The sequence below is a fragment of the Corythoichthys intestinalis genome, chromosome 15 (genome assembly GCF_030265065.1).
Source record: "Corythoichthys intestinalis isolate RoL2023-P3 chromosome 15, ASM3026506v1, whole genome shotgun sequence".
NCBI classification, from domain to species: Eukaryota; Metazoa; Chordata; class Actinopteri; order Syngnathiformes; family Syngnathidae; genus Corythoichthys; species Corythoichthys intestinalis.
In genome coordinates, this window is record NC_080409.1 from 10,732,927 (window position 1) to 10,756,073 (window position 23,147).

General features: G+C 40.5%; 1 protein-coding gene across 5 annotated transcripts in view; it reads right to left on the reverse strand.

The window, feature by feature from the left end:
- The window catches only part of ttc8 (tetratricopeptide repeat domain 8), a 27,281-nt gene extending 10,806 nt beyond the window's left edge, over positions 1 to 16,475 (reverse strand). Inside the window, exons 1-12 of one of the 5 annotated variants that reach the window (XM_057859684.1) lie at positions 16,306 to 16,475; positions 16,094 to 16,117; positions 11,103 to 11,223; positions 10,967 to 11,030; positions 10,733 to 10,892; positions 10,561 to 10,650; positions 5,798 to 5,842; positions 5,627 to 5,712; positions 2,935 to 3,022; positions 2,740 to 2,850; positions 304 to 443; positions 44 to 218 (exon numbers count right to left, since the gene is read on the reverse strand). In XM_057859684.1, coding sequence (XP_057715667.1) covers positions 44 to 218; positions 304 to 443; positions 2,740 to 2,850; positions 2,935 to 3,022; positions 5,627 to 5,712; positions 5,798 to 5,842; positions 10,561 to 10,650; positions 10,733 to 10,892; positions 10,967 to 11,030; positions 11,103 to 11,223; positions 16,094 to 16,117; positions 16,306 to 16,419 — 1,218 coding nt within the window. In that variant the 5' untranslated portion in view covers positions 16,420 to 16,475. Of the gene's footprint in view, positions 1 to 43; positions 219 to 303; positions 444 to 2,739; positions 2,851 to 2,934; positions 3,023 to 5,626; positions 5,713 to 5,797; positions 5,843 to 10,560; positions 10,651 to 10,709; positions 10,893 to 10,966; positions 11,031 to 11,102; positions 11,224 to 16,093; positions 16,118 to 16,204 lie in introns of those variants that run through there. The other 4 variants (XM_057859686.1, XM_057859685.1, XM_057859688.1 and 1 more) reach the window with 4 other exon arrangements.
- Between the last annotated feature and the right edge of the window lie 6,672 nt (positions 16,476 to 23,147).

The following is a 23,147-nucleotide window of genomic DNA, read 5'->3' on the forward strand; positions in this document are numbered from 1 at the left end:
TTGCGTTTCCATTTTCAACAGATGACACATTCGGTAAACTCACCACGGCAACTTGTCCGATGTTGTACCACACGTCGGCTTGCTCTTCGTCGTTGGCCACCAGCGTCAGCGCTCTTTCGAAAGACGACAGTGTCATGTCGTACTGCTGAGCGTAAAAGCAGCACAAGCCCAGGTTGTTGTAAAGCTGGCAATTATATACCCCCATCTGGAGTAACCGCCTAGCAAAAAGAAAAGTGGGTCATCCCTATCATTCGTTATTGTCACGGAAGGCGTGCAACTTGATGCTGAGAGCTTTTGACCGACCTGTAGAAGCGCAGCGCGATCTCAGGTTGATCCGAGTAGAAGTGATTGCTGCCTATGCAAGCGATGGCCTCCACGTGAGTGTTGTCCTGCTTTAGGACGTCTTTGTAGTACTCTGTGGCGGATGCCATGTTGTTCATCTCCTGTGACGAGACGGTCCCAAAACAGAGAATATTACAGTCAAAAAGGGTGGACTGAACCCCAGTCCAATGGCGACCAGTGATTTTGGTAACAAAATACAAAGGTACAAAGTAACTCTTGCATAACCTCTTTTTCAGTAACGAGTAATCTAATGCTCCGGGAGCAGTTTTTATGTTGGTTGATACAATTTGGCAATCATTATCATCATCGGCGGCTACTTGTAGTCGAGTATGACTGTCCTCCTTCTTGGTCCTTGTGGGTCTTCAGGTGGGCATAGAGCCCGATTCTGGACCCAATTATTCTGCTGCAATGTGGGCAGTTTAGTGGTCGCCCTCTCCTTCCTGAGTCTGCGTTCGTCTCGTGGAGCACGATGAAGGTCAGCGTTGTATTGCGCATCACTATCACGGGGATGTTTCTCCAGGTCGACCCGTCGGCTGCTATGTCTTCCCAGGCTTTTATGTCCATGCGGCACATCTTTAGGTTTGTTTTTATGTTGTCCTTAAACCTCTCCTCCTGGCCTCCAGGAGCCCGCTTCCCTTCAACGAGCTGCAAGTAGAGGACTTGTTTTGAGAGGCGAGAGTCAAGCATTCAGACAACATGGCCAGTCCATCTCAACTGGTTTTGGTGGCAGTGATGGTGGGAATGTTTGCTTTTTCCAAGACACTGGTGTCGGTGCATCTGTCCTCCCAGCTGATCCTAAGGATTTTTCTGAGGCATCTTTGATGGTATGCCTCAAGTGCCTTTAAGTGCCTCCTGTACATGGTCCAGGCCTCTTATCCATATAAGAGAGTGGTGAGCACCACGGCTTTATAGACCAGGATTTTTGTAGTCGTCTGGAGATCTCGGTTCTCAAAGACTCTCCTCCTTAGCTTTGAGAAAGCCCCACTGGCACTGCAAAGGCAATGGTGCAATTCATCATCGAGAACAAATTTTGATGAGAGGAGGCTGACAAGGTATGGGAAGTGGTCCACATTTTCTAGTCGGATTTTGTCAATGGAGATGTCTGGGGGCATGGCAAGTCTGCTGCAGTTTGGTGGCGTAGTACTTGTCTTTTTCATATTAGTGGCCAAACCAAGCTGTTTGTATGCTTTAGCAATGTGGCAAGGGATGATGTCGTCACGGTGTGTCCATATCAATGACGTTTTCTTAACAGGTGTGGAAAAGCCTGTTGGATACCATTTTCAACCGCATACGCCATACCCTATTACCACTGAAGGAATCTGATCTTTTAGCCAGATTGCCGGAATCACGCCATACGAACTCCCGGACCCGCACTGGCGCAGCTCCAACGACCCGGGCCAGCGAAACTCCGACAACCTGGCCAAAAGGCCAAACCCTGCGCATTCACCTTAGTCTTAAACCGTTGTACTGACTCCATTTTGAAGTCTGGAAAAGGCTTCGAAACACAAGTTGACAATTTATTCAGGTCGATAGCGATCAAACGGCAAGGCAAAACAGCGACAGACACAGACGAGGAGGCAGACTCATTCCAGGGTAACCATATCACAATTCAACAAAAGGTTCCCCAGAAAAATGACAACGATTAGTTAAATATTCAGTCTTTTTGAAAGCTCTCGCGGGGCGGGCAGTAGGCAGGAAGAGGGTTGTGTTTGGGTCTACTTCTGTTGCAGACTTGGCCGGTCAAGTTCGTGTGTCACCGTTGCTGGGTCATGGTTAATGAGGCCACTGAGGTGGAAAGTTCGGCGCACCTCACGGTCTGAGAGGCGCTGAGCTATTAAACTTGGGAGGTTTTTTTTTTGTTATCGGGTATTGTGGTAGTACAGGACGTCCCGCCATTTGTTCTGGACTGTCCTGAAGAGCTGATTGCGGGATTTGGCGATGCAGACGTGGGCTTGTAGATGTCTTGTCTATTACCTGGTAGTCAGTGTTAATCTTGCTTGGTCAGCTGCATGGCGCAAGCGTTGGGCTTCTGTGGTCAGAATCCCTATCTGCACGGTGTCTTGGCGCTGCAAGTGCTAATCATTTCAAGTGCAACCGTTCATAATATCAAATATATTATGCTTGTTTCTTCTTAAACCATGATATAAATACTATTTATTTTATATTGGATGTGTTAGAGTAATACAAAGTCAAACAGTAAATACGAGAAAAGATACTATTCCTTCACCACCTAAAAACTATAGCCAGAATGAAGGGCTACCATTACAGTGGTAGTGCGAGCCTGTGACCCCCCCCCCCCCCCCCAACATTGAATTACATGCAAGGCTACGATCAATATCAGTAATTGGATTACCTTTTCTTAGGAATTTTGGCAACACTGATGGTGACAAACCCTACCTCGTAAATGCGAGCGATTCCCGTGAGGAGAGTGACCTCGCCAGGAAAGTGGTCCAAGCCTTGTTTGAACAGGTTGAGGGCTGTTATCGGCTGGTCCAGACGCTGATAGAGCTGATGGACGGGGAAGCATGTGGTAGCTTAAATACTAACACTGTGGACTTTTATAAAATACTTGTGTAAATATTTCATCATTACCTTAGCAAGATAGAGATACGTGTCCACCATTTCTTGGTGTGTGAGAGCTGATCGAAACTGTTTTTCGGCCTCTCGGTACAAACCGAGTCTGCAAAGATCAGACAAACTTTAAATACCAAATCTGGGTGAAAACATACCTTATAAATCACGTTTATGGATAAAAAAAAAATGTAGCAGACTTCGAGGGATGTATACGCATCTCTCATTGGCGCCCAATTTGAAAATTTGTTCTCAGGGCTGATTCACTATATTAATTGTTTGCAGACTTATTGTTGCCTGTAGGTCCTGAGTTAGCCAGTACAGAAACTGCGCGCTCTTTAGTTGTGCTTTTCATGTTTCTTGGCTGATGAGACATTTTGGGAGTGGGCTGGGTGGTCGTAGTTCTTTGTTTTGTTTTTTTTAATTACTGGAGTCCAGCGGCAGAACAAATGTGAACAGGGATGGGGTGTGAGAAGAATAAACAGACTCCCGAGGTGAACATCCGATGGGTGGGGATGATAATTCGCTGGCCCCTACATTATTTCGCGGGCCCTTCAAGATGATCATCTGATATGTGGGGTGGAGGCAGTGCTAGTGGAAGATTTTCTGCAGGCAACAACCAGTTGAGCAAGTGGGGTGTTGGTGTATTAGCGATATTTAAACACTGAAACACTATATTCCAGCTTCGAGCATCATTTTACTTTTCTGTATGACACTCCCCTCTAGGGTTGGGCATCATTTGAAATTGAACAATTCCGGTTCTGATTCCATGTTTTGATTTCGGTTCTGAACGATTCTTGATTCCGATTCTTTTAAGAGGTAGGGTAAAAAAAAACAAACCCAAAAATAAATAAATTAATAAATAAAAAATCATGTACCTTAGCTGGGAGCTATGACGAAGCATTAGTATAAATTCTTCTTTTGATTATAATTTCAAGAACTTTTAATACTGTTGATTTTAATAGGCGCTTACTGCTTTAAGATGGTGGCTGTTTACTAATGCCAGCGAGTTTGTCATTTTGTATCTAGTCCTCTATACATGCGCTAACGCCACCGACTCTGTCATTTTGCATCTAGTTCTACAAACCCTAGCAAAAAGTATGGAATCACCAGTCTCAGACGAGCACTTACTCCGACATTTTATCATGTTGTCCAGAGTCAAGAATCTGCATTGGACAAGGTGTCAAGAGTCAGGAATCTGCATTGGACAAGGTGATGATGCTGGAACTTTTGTTTGGTGCTGTTCCAGTGACATTTACAAAGATGACTGCCTGAAGAAAACATCAGAATTCCCTCAGTCCTTGATGATATGGGGCTGCATGTCAGGCAAAGGCACTGGGGAGATGGCTGTGGTTAAATCTTCAATAAATGCACAAGTTTACATTGAAATTTTGGACAGCTTTCTTTCCCTTCAATTATAAATATGTTCGTCATTTTCCAAGATGACAATGCATCATGCCACAGACCTAAAACTGTTAAAGCATTCCTTGGAGAAAGACTCATCCAGTCAATGTCATGCCCTGCAAATAGCCCAGATCTCAACCCTATTGAAAACCTGTGGTGGAAATTGAAAAAAATGATCCACAGCAAGGCTCCGACCTGCAAGGATCATCTGGCAACGGCAATCAAAGAGAGTTGGCACCAAATTGATGAAGAATACTCATCAAGTTCATACCTGAGAGACTGCAAGCTGTCCAAAAAACTAATTCATTATTTTTTCAAGATTTTTATCCAAGTTTGTCCTACACGGTAAAATGTCTGAGTGAGGGCTCGTCCGAGACTGGTGATTCCATACTTTTTGCTGGGGTTGTATATACATGTGATATCGACCATAGCCCGACGTAATAATGCAACTTATTCTCGTACTATTTTACATCCATCCATCCATCCATCCACCCATCATCTACTGCTTAATCCGGGGTCGGATCGCGGGAACAGCAGAAGACGGACGTAATTTATTGTTCTACTTATCTTTCTGACTGGTTAGAGGACCGGCGAGGCACTCAGATATGCTACTCGGCACTTGTATTCCATGAAGCCGGAAGGGTTTAATCATATTGATCGTGCAGCCACCTTTGCATGATATATGTAGTTGTGTTGCAAATGTTGCACTGAGCTGACTTTTTTTTTTTGGAAAGTTAAGTCAAACTTTTGAGCGCCGCCGCACCATGTCCATGGTTGTAATCAAGTTGCAATGCACAAAGATGCGCTTCTTGTGGCTTCTTCTTCCTGGTTTTCAGCAGCAATTTTTTCCGCTTGGCGGTCAGGGCGTCGAAACATGGAATCAAAATTTAAAAATTTGAACGGTTCCGGGAGCATCGGCGTGTTAGATCCGGGTCCCGTCGATGCTTGATGCCCAACCCTACTCCCCTCGCCCAACCATGTCCCATTTATGCCCGCAAACCAAGACACCTACAGGCCGGGGCCTCTGCCACACACCCCGGCTGTGGTCAAGAAAAAAAAATTGCATGAAAAATATGAATGTTAAATCATGATATAAGTCACCTTGACATGACCATGATTTACCATTTACTCCTGTTAACCTTTTTTTTTTTTAACTCTTGCATTACAGTTAGGCAAACATATGGTATTTTAACAATGAGATGATGATTTCCTAGAAAAACAATGACAATTATGCTGTTTGTTTATGATTATATTTTGCCGTAAATTAGATAAATGTGTTGCGTGAGTGACGTGTTTTTAGATGAATTACCTGTAGTAGCATTTTCCCAGCTGGACTTTCCACCACCAGTCTTTGAACTGAGCCTGTTCGGTTGCTTGAGCAGCTAAATCGAGTGCCTGCGAATACAAAAAAACCTCATCATAATCATAATAATCATAACAATTTTGACAAGTTCACAAGCAGTTGAAACTCCACACTTACATTTTTTACATCATTTTCATGATGGAATATGTATTCGAAGAGAGTCTGAGAACAGAAATAAAGGTTACTCAATCAACGGTTCCTGCTCAAAACAGTTTTAGGCCGGTGGGTTTTAACCAAGTTAAAGGTAGCGAACCAAACAAGTTTCACATGGGCATTCACCGAACCCTTCGTAATTTGATAATGGAGCCATTTTTTTCCAATTCAAAAGCAATGTAGCTAAGCTAACCAGCTAATAAATACTGTAAGCCAATTCCTGTTCAAATTTATTCTCATTTTGGCAGCCAACAGTGGGGCAAATAAGTATTTCGTCAATCACTAATTGTGCAAGTTCTCCCACTTGAAAATATTAAAGAGGCCTGTAATTGTCAACATGGGTAAACCTCAACCATGAGAGACAGAATGTGGAAAACCCCCCAGAATATCACATTGTTTGATTTTTAAAGAATTTATTTGCAAATCATGGTGGAAAATAAGTATTTGGTCAATACCAAAAGTTCATCTCAATACTTTGTTACATACCCTTTGTTGGCAATAACGAAGGCCAAATGTTTTCTGTAACTCTTCAGAAGCTTTTCACACACTGTTGCTGGTATTTTGGCCCATTCCTCCATGCAGATCTCCTCTAGAGCAGTGATGTTTTGGGGCTGTCGTTGGGCAACACGGACTTTCAACTCCCTCCACAGATTTTCTATGGGGTTGAGATCTGGAGACTGGCTAGGCCACTCCAAGACCTTGAAATGCTTCTTACGAAGCCACTCCTTTGTTGCCCTGGCTGTGTGTTTGGGATGATTGTCATGCTGAAAGACCCAGCCACGTCTCATCATCAAGGCCCTTGCTGATGGAAGGAAATTTTCACTTAAAATCTCACGATACATGGCCCCAGTCATTCTTTCCTTTACACAGATCAGTCTTGCTGGTCCCTTTGCAGCTAAACAGCCCCAAAGTATGATGTTTCCACCCCCATGCTTCACAGTGGGTATGGTGTTCTTTGGATGCAATTCAGTATTCTTTCTCCTCCAAACACGAGAACCTGTGTTTCTACCAAAAAGTTCTATTTTGGTTTCATCTGACCATAACACGTTCTCCCGGTCCTCTTCTGGATCATCCAAATGCTCTCTAGCGAACCGCAGACGGGTCTGGACGTGTACTTTCTTCAGCAGGGGGACACGTCTGGCAGTGCAGGATTTGAGGGCCTGGCGGCGCATTGTATCACTGATAGAAGCCTTTGTTATTGTGGTCCCAGCTCTCTGTAGGTCATTCACTAGGTCCCCCCGTGTGGTTCTGGGATTTTTGCTCACCGTTCTTGTTATCATTTTGACGCCTCGGGGTGAGATCTTGCATTGAGCCCCAGATCGAGGGAAATTATCAGTGGTCTTGTATGTCTTCCATTTTCTAATAATTGCTCCCACAGTTAATTTCTATTTCACCAAGTGTATTGCAGATTCAGTCTTCCCAGCCTGGTGCAGGTCTACAATTTTGTGTCTAGTGTCCTTCGACAGCTCTTTGGTCTTAGCCATAGTGGAGTTCGGAGTGTGACTGACTGAGGTCGTGGACAGGTGTCTTTTATACTGATAATGAGTTAAAACAGGTCCATTAATACAGGTAACGAGTGGAGCCTCGTTAGACCTCGTTAGAAGAAGTTCGACCTCTTTGACAGCCAGAAATCTTGCTTGTTTGTAGGTAACCAAATACTTATTTTCCACTCTAATTTGGAAATAAATTCTTTAAAAATCAAACAATGTGATTTTTGTTTTTTTTCCTTCACATTCTGTCTCTAATGGTTGAGGTTTACCAATGTTGACAATTACAGGCCTCTCTAATCTTTTCCAGTAGGAGAACTTGCACAATTGGTGGTTGACTAAATACTAGAGGTGTGCATCGGTACTGCCCTCACGATTCGATTCGATTACGATTCGGAGGGCCACGATTCGATTCAATTCGATTCGGCAATGCATCGCGATGCCTTAAAGCCTGGGATGCATTAAAATTCTAAAGCAAAGCATATTTTTCGTGAATCATGAGGCAACACAAGCGGTCAGACATTAAACAACTTTTTATTGGCTCTTGTGTCATTCCTGGTTGAAGTCAAATGAAAATACTTTTAGATATATATTAAAAAAAAAAAAAAAAACAGATCACAGCATTTAATTGGTGCTTTGAATGAATCCAGGGCTTTCTTTTTTTTTTACACACAGTAGCAGCCTTTCACACAGTGCAACATCTGAACTCCTGTGCAAAATCAGTAATAACAGTCGCTGTATTTTAGTCACAACAACCCATCGATAAAAATATTCAAGTAAATATTAAAGAAAGCGACAAAGAAAATATTGTAGTGCAGCAGCATCTTTATCGCAATATCAATCCAGGGATCAGTTCAGTTGCAAACAAAACATCCAACTAAATTGCAATGTAGAACAAAAGTAAAATGTAGGCCTAGCCCACTATATATGTGCAATCAACTTAGAAATGCAATCAGTAACTACCACATAACAATAAAAAATAATGAATTAAAATGAAGTGCAGCAGCATTTTAGCAGCCATAACAATCTGTTTCAACATGAGGAAATATCATTTTTTTGCAATTGAGAGAGCAGAGAGAGATAGTAGAGGTTAGATGGGGCCTAAAAAATCCAGCCCGACCCGACACGGCCCGCTGGTATTGAAGCCCGACCCGGCTTGGAGTGACGCGGAAAAAAACAAAACGCAGCAGCAGCAATTTATTTTCATTTCTTCGAGATGGCAGAAAAAACGCATGTTTCCTAATGTTTAAATAGTCTACATATTTTTGGGATCATTATAGAAGCATTTACACAACGAAATAACGCTGGGAAAGTTTAATATTAAAAAAAAAAAAAAAAACATGCGATTTTGCAGACACACAGAGGAGAAGATTCAAAAGGATCACATTTGTGTTGCCTTTGTGTGCATAAAAAAGTGTCTTTCGTAACGAATTCTCAGTTGGCAGAAAAAAACGCGTTTTCTTAATGTTTAAATAGTCTACATATTTTTGTGATCATTATAAAATCATTTACACGACGAAATAACGCTGGGAAAGTTTAATATTGGAAAAAAAAAAAAACATGCGATTTTGTAGACACACAGAGGAAAAGATTCAAAAGGATCACATTTGTGTTGCCTTTGTGTGCATAAAAAAGTGTCTTTCGTAACGAATTCTCAGTTGGCAGAAAAAAAACGCAAGTTTTCTTAATGTTTAAATAGTCTACATATTTTTGCGATCATTATAAAATCATTTACTCAACGAAATAACGCTGGGAAAGTTTAATATAAAAAAAAAAAAAAAACGAGTTTGCAGACACACAGAGGAGAGGATTCAAAAGGATCGCATTTGTGTTGCCTTTGTGTGCATAAATAAAAGTGTCTTTCATAACGAATTTCAAGCGCCACAGCGGAGGAGAAGAAGAAAAAGCGGGCGGCGCCACTGCTTCATGTGAGTGCACAAGCAAATGCACAATACAGAGAGCCTGCTCTTGGGATTATCCCTTTTTTTTTAAATTAAAAAAAAAAAAAAAATTTATTAGTCCGGCGCGGCCCGACCCAACCCGACCCGACCCGACCCGAACGTGAATGCTTAACATTTTGGGCCCGACCGTTCGGGTACAAGATCTAACCTCTAAGAGATAGGACATAACATAACAATGGCTGAAGCGGAGAAAGAGGGAGCAAGAAAGATTCTTGATGCACCTAAGACATTGAAAGCTGACATCTGGAGACATTTTGGCTTCTATGAGGTTGGTGGGAAACTTGACCAGAGTTATGCAGTGTGTAAAAAATGAAACATGACAATAATAATACAAATGGGGAAACCAAATCCATTGCATCACCGGAATTGCGCAGGGAAGATTTTTGAACGTACTTATATATTTTAAAATGCGCTGAATCGATTCGGCTTGTTGCCCGCATCGAATCGAATCGTCCATGCCCCGCATCGGGATGCATCGCCGCATCGATTATTGTTGACACCACTACTAAATACCCCACTGTATTTCTAAAGGGACTATACCGAGTTTGTCATTTTTTTTTTTTTTTTTTTTTACTTGTGATTACCACCTCCGGCCTAAAGCGTAACTGCAGATTGTGCATGGCTAGCATGCTTGTACAAGCACGAACATAAAGCAACGAGTGCTTGGCCCGTCAAATCAGCACCAGAAAGGTAAAAACAGTAGCAAGCAGTGTTGTTTTTGGCAGCCCTTTTCATTTTTGCCTTACACTTTTGGATGAAAATACTTAGCCTATTATTCATATTTTAGTCATTTCAAATGTGCTAGTCTAGTTTGCTAGTTTTTCACTGACAAAAACGCAGAAAAATATTATTTTCAATTAATTAACCCCACCTGGACGCCACGAAGTATGTGTATATGTTAAAAAAAATTCCCCAGACTGTTCGACCCTAGTTGAGTCGAGTCTCGGACCCTCCCAGCTAAGCGAGTCAAATCCTGCGTTTTTTTTTTTTCTTCAAGTCCGAGTCGAGTTGCATGTCATCTAATTTGCGACTCGAGGCCGAGTCCATGTGACTCGAGTCCAAGTGTCTGCTGTGTATGCATGCATGAGTAAAAAATAATTTTATATTAACTCTAAAAATATCGTATAGTCCCTATAAACAGGTCAAAATTTTATGTTTTTATCCTTACATATAGAGCATTCGCTGAGCCCCTTAAACTTACTCAACAAGCCCCTGTGGTTCTATCAAACCCAGATTAAGAACTACTCTTTTGGGCAAATGTGCAAAATAATTGCCTTACCCTGGACAGATTAGGCTTTTGTGAATACTTTGACATATTTAGCCTTGAAAGGTTTATAAAGGGTCCCTCTGGATTGGTTAACATGGAAGCCTGATGAGGAAAAGCAAATATTAGAGTGTGTAAACCCACCACATACTGTACCGTCTCACATGAGTTCTACACATCAACGCACTGTTCCCAGACGAATGAATCGACCCGAGGCGCTAGTGACGGGCCGAGCCGTACTTGCGGTGCGCGGCGTCTTAATTGCCTGCTCCATTGTGCCAGGGCGTCCCGATTGGGTGCTGGGCCTTACGAATCCTGTGATGGGACGCCCTGACTGAGTCATGGGCCTAGAATTTAAGGTTCACGGTTGAGCACAACAAAGTCCCTTTTGATCATTAAAATTAGGCTGTGTTGTTTTGACCTGACAGCAGGCGTGGGACCACCTCCATGACTTGTTCCAGGCAGTCTTAAAGATGTTCCGGGGCCTTCGGTCAGATGAGCAAATAATACGTCACTGTCAAGTTTTAACACAGAGGCACTGAAGACTCAATACGTACGTGCAACCTGAGCAATGGCGTTTTCATCCAGTGTCATCTCAGCAATTCCTTCCTGATCAACTTCAATTTCATCAATGTAGACCATCTCTGTAAGTGCCCGTGTTTTTAGACTCCATGCGGCCTAAAATAATAAATAAAACACACAAATACCACTACTGATGTCATTTTCAACTCGGTATTAATACATCAAAAAAGTCTCCGGTTTATTTCTTTGCAAGTTGGCAAGGCTAATCCTGTTTTTCTTGTTCTTAAAGTAGAATTTTGTGACAGCTGAGTCTAGGTCTTGAAACCATTTTTGAGAGGGTTTAAAGCAGGGGTGTCCAAACTTTTTGCAAAGGGGGCCAGTTTTGGTCTGGTAAAAATGTGGGGGGCCAACCTTGGCTGACGTCCTTTACGTAGAACAATATATTTAAGCAAATTTTAGCAAGCCATTCTGTGTGTCATATTTGCTTTATGTATTTATTTATTTATTTTAATTAATAATTTCAACAATCTCGCAACTTGCCTCTGTGGTGTTCTCTTTCGACTCTCGGGCTCTTGTGAAATACTGCTGCTGTGAAATTAAACTAGCTTCAAGTTGTTTCAATTTCTCGCTGCGTATCTTCCCAGTAATCTTGTCGAACATATCAGCATGTCTTGTTTGGTAATATCGCCTCACATTGAACTCTTTAAAAACAGCGACTGTCTCTTTGCAAATGAGGCAGACACAGTTGTTGCGTATTTTAGTGAAGAAATAGTCCAATTTGCACCTATTCTTGAAGCGTCGGACGTCGCGGTCAACTTTTTTGTTGTTGTTGATTGTCGCCATTTTAGAAAATTGGGAGTAAAGGGTCACACGGGGTAATGTTGCTTAGGGTGCTACTGCCATTTAGTGGGTAAGCTACTTCATATGCTGGTAGCAGTACTGCTGACCAATTTATTAAGTCTGTGTGCGGGCCAGACATTATTAATTTTATGACAGAGGCTGGGGGCCGGATGAAATTCGACCAAGGGTCGCATTTGGCCCCCGGGCCGGATTTTAACACGTCTGGTTAAACGGTATCATTGAGAACAAATAATTTAATTGTGGTAAATCGGCCAGTTTCAATACTGGAACCTGACAAAACATTTGAAGACGCTTTTCAACCAACGTCTGGAGCAGCCAAGTCTCCCAACTTTCCCTGCTTTGCTTGACAGCCCACTGGAAAACATAGTACTTCATGCGAATGAATTCAAGGGATCACACACCGGCCAAGCTGAGCGTGCTGCTCAACTGGTCAAAGGTACTTTACTTTTCTAGTCTTTTACTGAGAGAAATGATGCACTAATTTGAGACCTGTTTCAAAAGTTGTGTGGAAGTTAGCAAAGTAAACTAAGCTAAGTGGCTAAATTGTGCATGGGGGTGTGTAAGGAGGTGTGTGTCTGAGAGAGAGTCTCACTCATGCGATGATATAAAGATGAAGTTGAGTTATGTGGCTGCTGGTGCACAGAGAGGGAGGCTGACAGAGAGACAGGATGCTGTGGTCAATTTCATAATTTCATGAAAGTTGCACTGTGTGGCCTTTGAGAGCCAAAACTCAGGGTTAAAAAAAGTTAAGGGTTTATTATTGTTAATGTATTTTAACTTTTTTACTGTTGGGCTAGTATAATACATGTTTAAATTTCAAAAATTTAGCATTATTTTGGCCTTTGAGAGCCAAAGGTTTATTAAACTATCGTCACCCATACAAGGTATGCAATAAAAAGTTCTCCTGGATTCACTCTGTATTAGTCTTTTTCCTGTTTCACAAAGGTAAGCAGCAGCCTGACAAAGCCATGACAGCAATGATTTCACATCCAAGTGTGTAGCTCTTCATATGTACTGTATACATTGTATATATAGTAGGGGTGTCAAAATTATTGCGTTAACGGGCGGTAATTAGTTTTTTAAATTAATCACGTTAAAATATTTGACGCAATTAACGCACATGCCCCACTGAAACAGATTAAAATGACAGCACAGTGCAATGTCCACTTGTTACTTGTGTTTTTTGGAGTTTTGTCACCCTCTGCTGGCGCTTGGGTGCGACTGATTTTATGGGCTTCATCACCTATGAGCATTGTGTAATTATTGACATAAACAATGGCGGGCTACTAGTTTATTTTTTGATTGAAAATTTTACAAATGTTATTAAAACGAAAACATTAAGAGGGGTTTTAATATAAAATTTCTATAACTTGTACTAACATTTATCTTTTAAGAACTACAAGTCTTTCGATCCATGGATCGCTTTAACAGAATGTTAATAATGTTAATGCCATATTGTTGATTTATTAGTATAATAAACAAATACAGTACTTATGTACCGTATGTTGAATGTATATATCCATCTTGTGTCTTATCTTTCCATTCCAACATTAATTTACAGAAAAATACTGCATATTTTATAGATCGTTTGAATTGCGATTAATTACGATTAATTATTTTTTAAGCTGTAATTAACTTATAAATTTTAATCGTTTGACAGCCCTAATATATAGATATATATGGCGGAAAACACAGACAAGGCTGAAAAAGCAGTGGCTGCTCTTGTACCCCTCTTTAAAATAAACTGCTGTATTTTAAGCCAAAAGAGCTATTGTGTTTGATAGAACAATATGTCTATATGCTGCCATAGCAGTTTCATAGCGCATTAAGCCCCCATTTACCACCACGGTAAACCACCATTTACAGACATCGCGCAACCGCTTTTGTTTCAACCCAGCCATAAAAAGAAGCTAAGCAATTATATTTTTTTTATTCGAAATGTCTGTCATTCTTAGTTTAGAATCATTAATTAATGTCAAATATTTAGTTTAGAAAAAAAACGACTTCAAAAAATTATTCACTCGCATATTTTAAACTTTTAAACAAATTACGTTACAATGAAAAAAATAGTGTCTGTAAATATTTAAGGGAAATCTACCTCATACCAAACACTCAAGTGTATTTTTTTGTTACTGTCACATTTTCACAGCCCATCCCTACTCCAGCAGCTTAGCAAAGGGGCCATCGTCACACCCCAGGGATCCAGGGTGGTCCCCCGGACTGGCACATTCAGCAAGTAAAAGGGTCAATTTAAGTGAACTAAATGAAAATCACTTAATAATGGTAGGGTCAATTCTATCCTTACAACATATGAGAAGACTATCTAAATTACTTATGTAGCTGAATTAATTATATAATGCAAATAAGTTGCTTAAAGAGAATGATAATACTAAGGGGCTGTGAGATATCAATAGAACCGTTATGTGACAAGATAACAAATATGAATAAAGTTAACAAAAAAATAAATCACATTCATGAGCAATTATCGAAAATAGATCGAAAATTACGAACATTTCCGAAAGTATTCCGGAAACAGCCGAATGGGGCTTTGACGTCACAGCCAGGAAACAAAAGGTCGACGTGAGAGTTGCATTCGTGTTTTATCAAAAAAAAAAAAAAAAAAAAAATCGCTAAAATGGTTCAAACCTGTCATGCTATGCAGTGTACAAATAGCCATTTGTCGCAATGTAGTACTCATGAGTTCCCGAACGCGAGAAAAAGAGCTGGACTACGCAGACAATGAGTGAAGTTCGTCCCTGCAAAGAGGGCTAATTTTGCAGACCCAGCCTCCGGCACAGTTTTGTTTGGCGCGCATTTTACACATGAAAGCTATTCAAACTATGGAAAAATGAGATCAGGTTTTGCGAAGAAATTGCTGCTGAAAGCAGATGCGGTGCCCACCATACACGCGCAGCCACCTAAATGTCCCGAGATATCAAGAAAGAGGACAATGACTGGCACTGATGAGACCACCCCACCACCCCAGGCGAAGCAAAGGAGGGGAGCAGCCAAGCTCGAAATGGCCAGAGTGAGTACTCTTTTATAATAAAAAACATATCACGCATAGGACTGGACACATGTATAAATTATCACTCATAAAATATATACAACAAATCCTCTAATTCCATTCATATTTGTGTCTGTTGGCAGAGTGAAAACCCATGATAGCGCAATAAATGATAATTATTCTATACATTACTTTATTTTGCAGTCACGGTGTATCAGCTTCACAAAAAGAAATGCAAAACAAACCATTTGGTGTTTCCCACACGATCTGTTGCCTGTGTTTCATTAGTGTGATTGCTCCTCTCAATGATCCTTTCATTAGGCTGCATTGGCTTTCGTTTGGGCTCAAATTGATAACCCAAAACACCAAAGAAAGGTTTATAAGTCTTCTCGTCACCATTAGAACAACGTTCGTTACGTCGGATTCGTCGCTGCAACTAGAAACAAAATTGTCCGCCATCATCGCCGCCATTCAGTACTAAGCACTGTTTCCTAGTTGTGACGTCACGCACACAATATGCTAGATTTCCGGGATCTCGGGCGCCGGTCGTTTTAGCTTGACAATCGATCCAAATTTCTATCGTTTTCTTGGTGTTGCAATGTGTGTAATTACACGAAGTGGCATGATATGAATCCAAAAAGCATGCGTTTATGGATAAATGATGGAATATTAGCATTTCACCAGGTGTTTTCATATTCTTTAAAAGTTGGTGGGAACAATTTGAGCATCTTGAAGTGTTGGTAGTGTTGTGTCCCTACCTTCCCTGTGCAAACCTACGCCCTTGCCTACAGTACATGCACAGTATTTTATTTTGTTTACCGGTATTCTATTGTTTGATACTTCAATGCACATTATTTTAGTCTCATACTTTAAAGCTACATACCGCTTGTTCTGGATAAGCACACAGTATTGTTGCTTAATTCTAAATTAGAAGTATTAGAAGTTCTAATAAAGGAGTGTACGTTTAAGTACATGGGATTTTTAAAAAATACCGTGGTATTGAAATGGTATTGGCACCAACTCCTAAATTTTGGGTATCGTGACATCCCTACTATCGAATACAACATTTTAGCATCTTTTGACAACCCTAGAACAAACACTGAGTGGACAGGTGTAGAGGTATAAAAAAGATGAAGATGATATAGGAGAGTTTTTTACCTCAGAAACAGACAAGGAAGAGTCCTAAGAGAGCATGCCAAGGAAGTGAAAAGAGTATTGAGGACAACAAACATGAATAAACAGTAGAAGCAAATAAATTAAAATCAGAACCTGGAGAAGTATTCCACAAAGTATGTCAGCGAATTAGGGTAGTCTTACTAGCAGAACCGAGCTAGCAGGGCTGTGCTAGCCCGCTAAATGCGACACATTACCTGGTCGAACGGGCTGTCTTGTAATATTTTGGAACAAATTTCCGAACACTGTTGCAACTTCCGCCTTCTGAAGTAACTCCAGGCCAGAAACAGCGGGTCCATTGCCACTTCCATTGCGTCAAGTGTGAAAATCACTGGTGTCTTTTGAAACCAGGGGATTATGGTGGATCCTAAGCTTCCTCTGTTGCTAAGAGACGACAGACGAGGGCGGGATTTCATGAGGTGATTTCCGGCGTTGCTCAAATCTAGCCCGGTTAAAGGATTGGAAGTCGGGGATAAACAAATTGTGATCAGTCAGCTGGCGTATGATACAACGCTGTTTTTGAAAAATGAAAGGAAAATTCCATTGGCGCTCCAGGTTATTAAATTGTTCTCAAAGGATTCGGGATTAAAACTAAATATGAACAAATGTGAATTACTGACTTTACATGATTGCCCTCTACTGACGACTAATGGGAATGCTGTTACTATTATTATCTTGTTTTTTGTGTGTGTGGGTATGTGTGTACGTATGTGTGGTTCGTGTAAAATAGATGAGGACTTGCTCACGATACAGACAAACATAACTTTTTTTTTTTCTTCCGTGGAATCATGGCAAAGACAAAGTGTTGTTATCAACCTATCCTTTTATAAATTATTATTATCATTATTTTTCTTGCTTTTTCCTACTTACATCAGATGTGCCATGAAAAAGACTAATTGATTTATTATCTTTGATGTGGCTGAGAATTATTAAATCATGTCAATGTATTCAAAACCTCAAATAAAAAGATGGATACAAAAAAATAATGGAAAGCCAAAACATTGTAAACAACACTGATAAATGCAAACTTATGTTTAATAGATGGTTTCAGAGAGATTTCCATTTTTGGACGGTTGCTTTTGTCTAAATCCGAAGGTCTACAGTGGTATGAAAAGTATCTGAACCTTTTGGAATTTCTCACATTTCTGCATCAAATCACCACCAAATGTGATCTGAACTTTGTCAAAATCACACAGATGGATGACAGTGTTTGCTTTAACTAAAACCACCCAAACATTTATAGGTTTTCAAATTTTAATGAGGATAGTATGCAAACAATGACGGAAGGGGGGAAAATAAGTAAGTGAACCATCACATTTAATATCTAGTGGCCCCCCCTTTGGCAGCAATAACTTAAACCAGACGCTTCCTGTAGCTGTATATCAGTCTGGCACATCGATCAGGACTAATCTTGGCCCATTCTTCTCTACAAAACTGCTATAGTTCAGTCAGATTCCTGGGATGTCTGGCATGAATCGCTGTCTTTAGGTCATGCCACAGCATCTCAACGGGGTTCGAGTCTGGAATTTGACTCGGCCACTCCAGAACGTGTATTTTGTTCTTCTGAAACCATTGTGTAGTTGATTTACTCCTGTTTTGGATCATTGTCTTGTTGCAGCATCCATCCTCTTTTTAGCTTCAACTGTCTGACAGACGGCCTCAGGTTTTCATGCAAAACATCCTGATAAGCTTTTGAATTCATTCTTACATTAACGATTGCAACTTGTCCAGGCCCTGATGCAGCAAAACAGCCCCAAACAATTTACTCCCTCCACAGTGCTCCACGGTTAGGATGAGGTGTTGATGCAGGAGAGCTGTTCCATTTTCCTCCACACATGACATTGAGTGTTACTCACAAACAATGCAACTTTGGTTTCATCAGTCCACAAAATATTTTGCCAAAACGTCTGTGGAATGTCCAAGTGTCTTTTTGTGAACATTAAACGAGCAACAATGTTTTTTTTTTTTAAACACAATTGGCTTTCTCCGTGAAGTCCTCCCATGAGCACCATTCTTGGCCATAGTTTTACATATAGTTGATGTGTGCACAGAGATATTGGACTGTGCCAGTGATTTCTGTGAGCCTTTAGCAGACACTCTAGGGTTCTTTTTTTTACCTCTCTGAGTATTCTGAGCTGAACTCTTGGCGCCATCTTTGGTGGACGGTGTTATGTACTTACATTTATAGGTTTACTTGTATGCATTATGTAGCCTTTTATTCTTAGTCAAAGCAATCATGCATTCACATTCTGGTTAGTTTTAACGTATACCATTTGGTGTCATAAGAGTAAGATCAGTTATCTTAGTCCTCTGAAGACCACAAAGGTGCAACATGAACCCCTCTCAGTCTACTCAAGTCTTTGTTCATCTAATCAGGGGAAGTCACAAGACAACCCCAGAACTGTTCCTTGTTGACCAATTGTTTGAATGAGTAAAGTCCACTAGATTGTAAAATGTGAGGTATACAGTATATTGGAGTCAGATATTATAATGTGTGTGCCTCATTCATTAAAACATGTGTTTATTGTTTGACCGCACCCTGAGACTCTCAGTATTTGTGTGTCGACTCCGTTTTTAGTAAAGCCTCCAGAACAGAAAACGAACGCGCGGCGTTGAAGGTACGAGGTCGAGAGCCAACGCCAACAACGGCCACTCCTTGGGAGAGAAGCAACAGTGTCACACTTTCTCCATTTGTAGATGACTCCTCTGACTGTCAATTGATGAACATCCAGACTTTTAGAGATGGTTTTGTATCCTTTCCCAGCTTTATACAAATCAACAATCCTTGATCGCAGGTCTTCAGACAGCTCTTTTGACCGCGCCATGACGCATATCAGACAATGCTTCTCATCAAGACAGTTCTTACCAGGTGTGTGTTTTATATTAGGCAGGGCAGCTTTAAACCACTCATCAGTGATTGGGCACACACCTGACTCAAACTGTTTGGTAAAAATTGGTTTCAATTGCTCTTAAGTTCATGACGTCTCCTTAGGCACAGGCTTCTTATTTTTTCCCCTTTCTATCATTGTTTGGTTGCTATCCTCATTAAAACATGAAAACCTATAAAGGTTTGGGTAGTTTTAGTCAAAGCAGACACTTTTTTCATCTGTGTGATTTTGACAAAGATCAGGCCACATTTGATGGTAAGTTTATGTAGAAAAGGGAGAAATTCCAAAACGTTCAGATACTTTTCATACCATTGTATAAAGATAACCTCTTGGGTATAAAGTTTTGCCACAGCCCAAATATACATGGGAGTCCAGTGGTTGGTTATGTAACTATTCAAAGAGAACCTTGGACTTAAAGACTTGTAGGCTCTAATAAGTCACAATTTTTCTCTTTGACTAAAATATGTTATTCGAAAGATATAAAATATTGCCATTGATTTAAAAACATTTAGTACAGAATTATAAACAGAAAGCAATGATCCTCTCTTTGGACGCAGAAAAAGCATTTGACAAAGTCAACTGGATTTTTCTCTTCAAAATTTTGAAAAAATTTGGCTTTGGTGAGCCATTTATCCGTTGGATAAAAACATTCTACAACGCCCCAAAAGCCACTGTCAACAAAAACGGGGTCATTTCACAAAGTTTCTGTCTTCAAAGGGGAACTCGACAAGGCTGTCCACTCTCACCCCTGTTATTCGCTCTATATTTATTATTGAACCATTGAATTTATTGAACCATTAGCAATTGCGAAAAGACAAAATGCTAATATCAAAGGGATCCGCTCACAAACATCAGAACACTATATTAACTTATACGCAGACGATATACTATTATATCTAGAAAAAACTGAATCCTCCCTTCATGAGATTTTTGAACGAATAAAGAAATTTTCGCAAACATCAGATTATGCTATAAATTGGTCAAAATCAATTATAATGCCCTTATTAACAAACTCATGGAATCCTGCAGATCAAAATCTAAATTACAATATTCCAATAGGGAATATAAAGTATCTTGGAATCAACATTTCACCAAAACCGTCACCCTCTTTCCCTGGTCAACAGGCCCCCCACATGGTGTCAACCAGAAATACATCTAGCTGACGATAGCACCAACATATTAGTAGTTAGTCTTGACGTTCAATGTATTTCTTGTTGTAGTTTGTGTTTCTTTTCTTTCTTCTCTTGTGTTTCTTTTCTTCTGTTCCCTCATAACCCCTTCCTGTTCGCTGCTTTGTCATAATAAACGAGGTATGTTGAATGATCACAATGGGAGTATGTCAGACTCTCAATGTGAAACAATAAAAGTGTTCAGACCATCCAGGCACTTAGACTTCTATTCTCCGTGTCAAACAGCTGAACAGGACAGGTTTTCAAAAAAAAACAAATAAAATAAAAAAAATAAAAAAACATTTAGTAAATGTTTTGACCTATGGCGGGTGCCATGTTTTATGCATGCAACGGACGCTCGGAGTGATGACATAATTTGTCTCACTACATCTCCTGCAATTCCTTCTCCGCGGCAAGACGTCCAACACATGCGCACATTGGTTAAAAGTGGCGAGTACTTACGATTTGTGTTTTATTGAGTCTTTTATTACCTTCTCATTGCCTCAAAGTACTTTTTGCATGTGTTTCCCTCTCATAGTTTTAAGCATTGTGTTTTCTTGTGGTAGCCTTAAAGTAGATTGCTGATCTGTTGACCACATTAGTCACGCAGCGTATTTAAACAACCCTCATTTGATATCACTACTTTTAAGTATATTGTTAAAGCATTTTTAGTATGTTCTGTCTGTATGCATCCAAACAAAACAAGCTGAAAGCGCACTTTGGGTGTCAATTTCGCCTCTTATACCCCTTTCCCTCTGGCCAAAAAACCCGTGTCAACCCACTAACAATCGGCTTTTGGTGGCAGTGGGAAAGGTGCAGCGACCCGCCTCGAACCGTGTCAATCAACCCGCCAAGCGACCCGTGTTAAAATCACCTCGGCTCTGATCGTCATGCAGTGTGAAAGGAAAACCCAACAGTCAACACCTTAATTTACGTCGTGACGTAGGCTCTTACGTGATGCTTCATAACAACATGCCAGTCGCCTCCCATTTAACACGCCCCACAACCGTAGTTATGTCGATGCTAAAAACAAAGCTAGTAGAAGAAGAAGAATTCACGTCGCCTACGTTGCCTCAGCACAAGCAGAGTGTTGATCCTTCGCCGCATTTCGACCATTTTGAGGGCAGTAAAAACCATGAAAACAGAAAACACAAACGGAAAGGAGGCTTCAATAATGCTCTGCATTGTTTACTTCCTTGAACTGAATGAATTTGGTTGCACTTGTCGACGTTGATCTTACCATGGTGACGTCACGTAACCTTATGCACGGCTGAGGAGGGGTGGGGGGGTTTAGATGGGTGAAAAAAAAAAAAAAAGACACGGCTTTTTTTTGTCAGTGGGAAAGGTGCCAAATGCCAATTGCTAGTGGGTTGCATCGGCTTGGAAAAACGCGCGTTGACCCACTAATTTCAGTGGGAAAGGGGCATTATAGGACGTTTCGTCAGTGTTGCACATTTTGGCAGATCACCTGTTTTGTCTCGTCTCGTCTCAGCCCGTCTTTCCTGTTCATTTTGCTTTTTCAGCTCATTTTGTGAAATATCAACAGTGCTGTCATGGTCATTAATGTTCTCTTCGGGTTCATATTGAAAGTGTTCAACAGATGACATGTTTATGTCGCTAGAGTCGTACTCTGAAAGCCCGGGCAGCGTAACCATTTGACGTCAACACCCTGCGACGTCAACGACTATAGCGACCGACTAGTTAAACTCATTCATTCATTTTCCAAGCCGCTTTTCCTCACAAGGGTGACGGGTGAGGTGGAGCCAATCCCAGCTCACTATGGGCAGTAGGCGGGGTACACCCTAAATCAGTTGCTAGTTAAACTAATTTTACAGAATGGTATAAAAACGAAAACATCAACAGGGTTTTTCATATCATGTTATTTGAACACATAATAACATTTCTCTTTTAAGAAATATAGGTCTTTCTATTTGTGGATCCCTTTTAAATAATTTGTCATCATCGTTATAGTGCGAAATAACTAGCAACAAAAAAAAAGCTGCAACGCAAAGACTTACAATAAAGTCTTTTGGATTTAAGTACAAATCCAACAAGAAATAGTCATTTTGAATTTATCTTCAATTTCTTCAACATTTTCGGCCAATAAAAGGGGGTCATAGTTTACAAGCACATTGTACTATTCAGCATGACAATCATACATTATTTTCATTTTTACTGAATATTGACTTTTTTTGTTTTGTTTTGTTTTGTGCCTCACAGCACACTTTTTTTTCCTTCTTACATTGTTTTTTTCATCAGTTGAACACAAAAACGTTCCACCTGACGTTTGCATTTGTCTCACAGGAAACCAGAAGTCAAGTTGCCCGATGGTGACATTCAGATGCGTGTCATGGGTATCGACCAAGAACGCGAGGCTGACTACTTTGTCATCAACTAGAGCCAGAGCCCAAACCAGATCCGGAGGAGGAAAAGATGACACTCCAAAGTCACAAATCGAAAACTCAGTGTTAGCTTTAGGTTGAGAAAATAATTAGCTAGAAATTGCCTTCCGACACTGTACAACATACAAGTTTATTTTAAAGTATGAGTCATAAATTGTAGGCATGCTTTGCTCTCCTGGTTAGCAGTGGTGTTAATAATGGCGTTATATAAAAATATTATTGCATACATACCTGTTTTCGATCCAAAAACTCCATGTAGCATGTATCACCAAGTGTCAAGACACAGCTGTGAATGGCCACTGCCAGATTTTTGGGGAATTTTAAGAGTGAAACATGGTAATATAATAAGGGTCGCGATGCAGAAATCGCAGACATCAAGGAGTGGTTGAGATTTTCCTGTTCGTATATTTACCCTTTTTTTTTCTCATTTTTTCTTTGTTTGGATCGATATTTATCATCTCAAATAACGGGGAAAATGCGACAGTAACAAAAAAAAAAAAAATACAATTAAGCGATAGTTATGCCTTATGCGGTACATATCCGTAACTTTTTTACATACACAAATTTTTTTATTGTGACG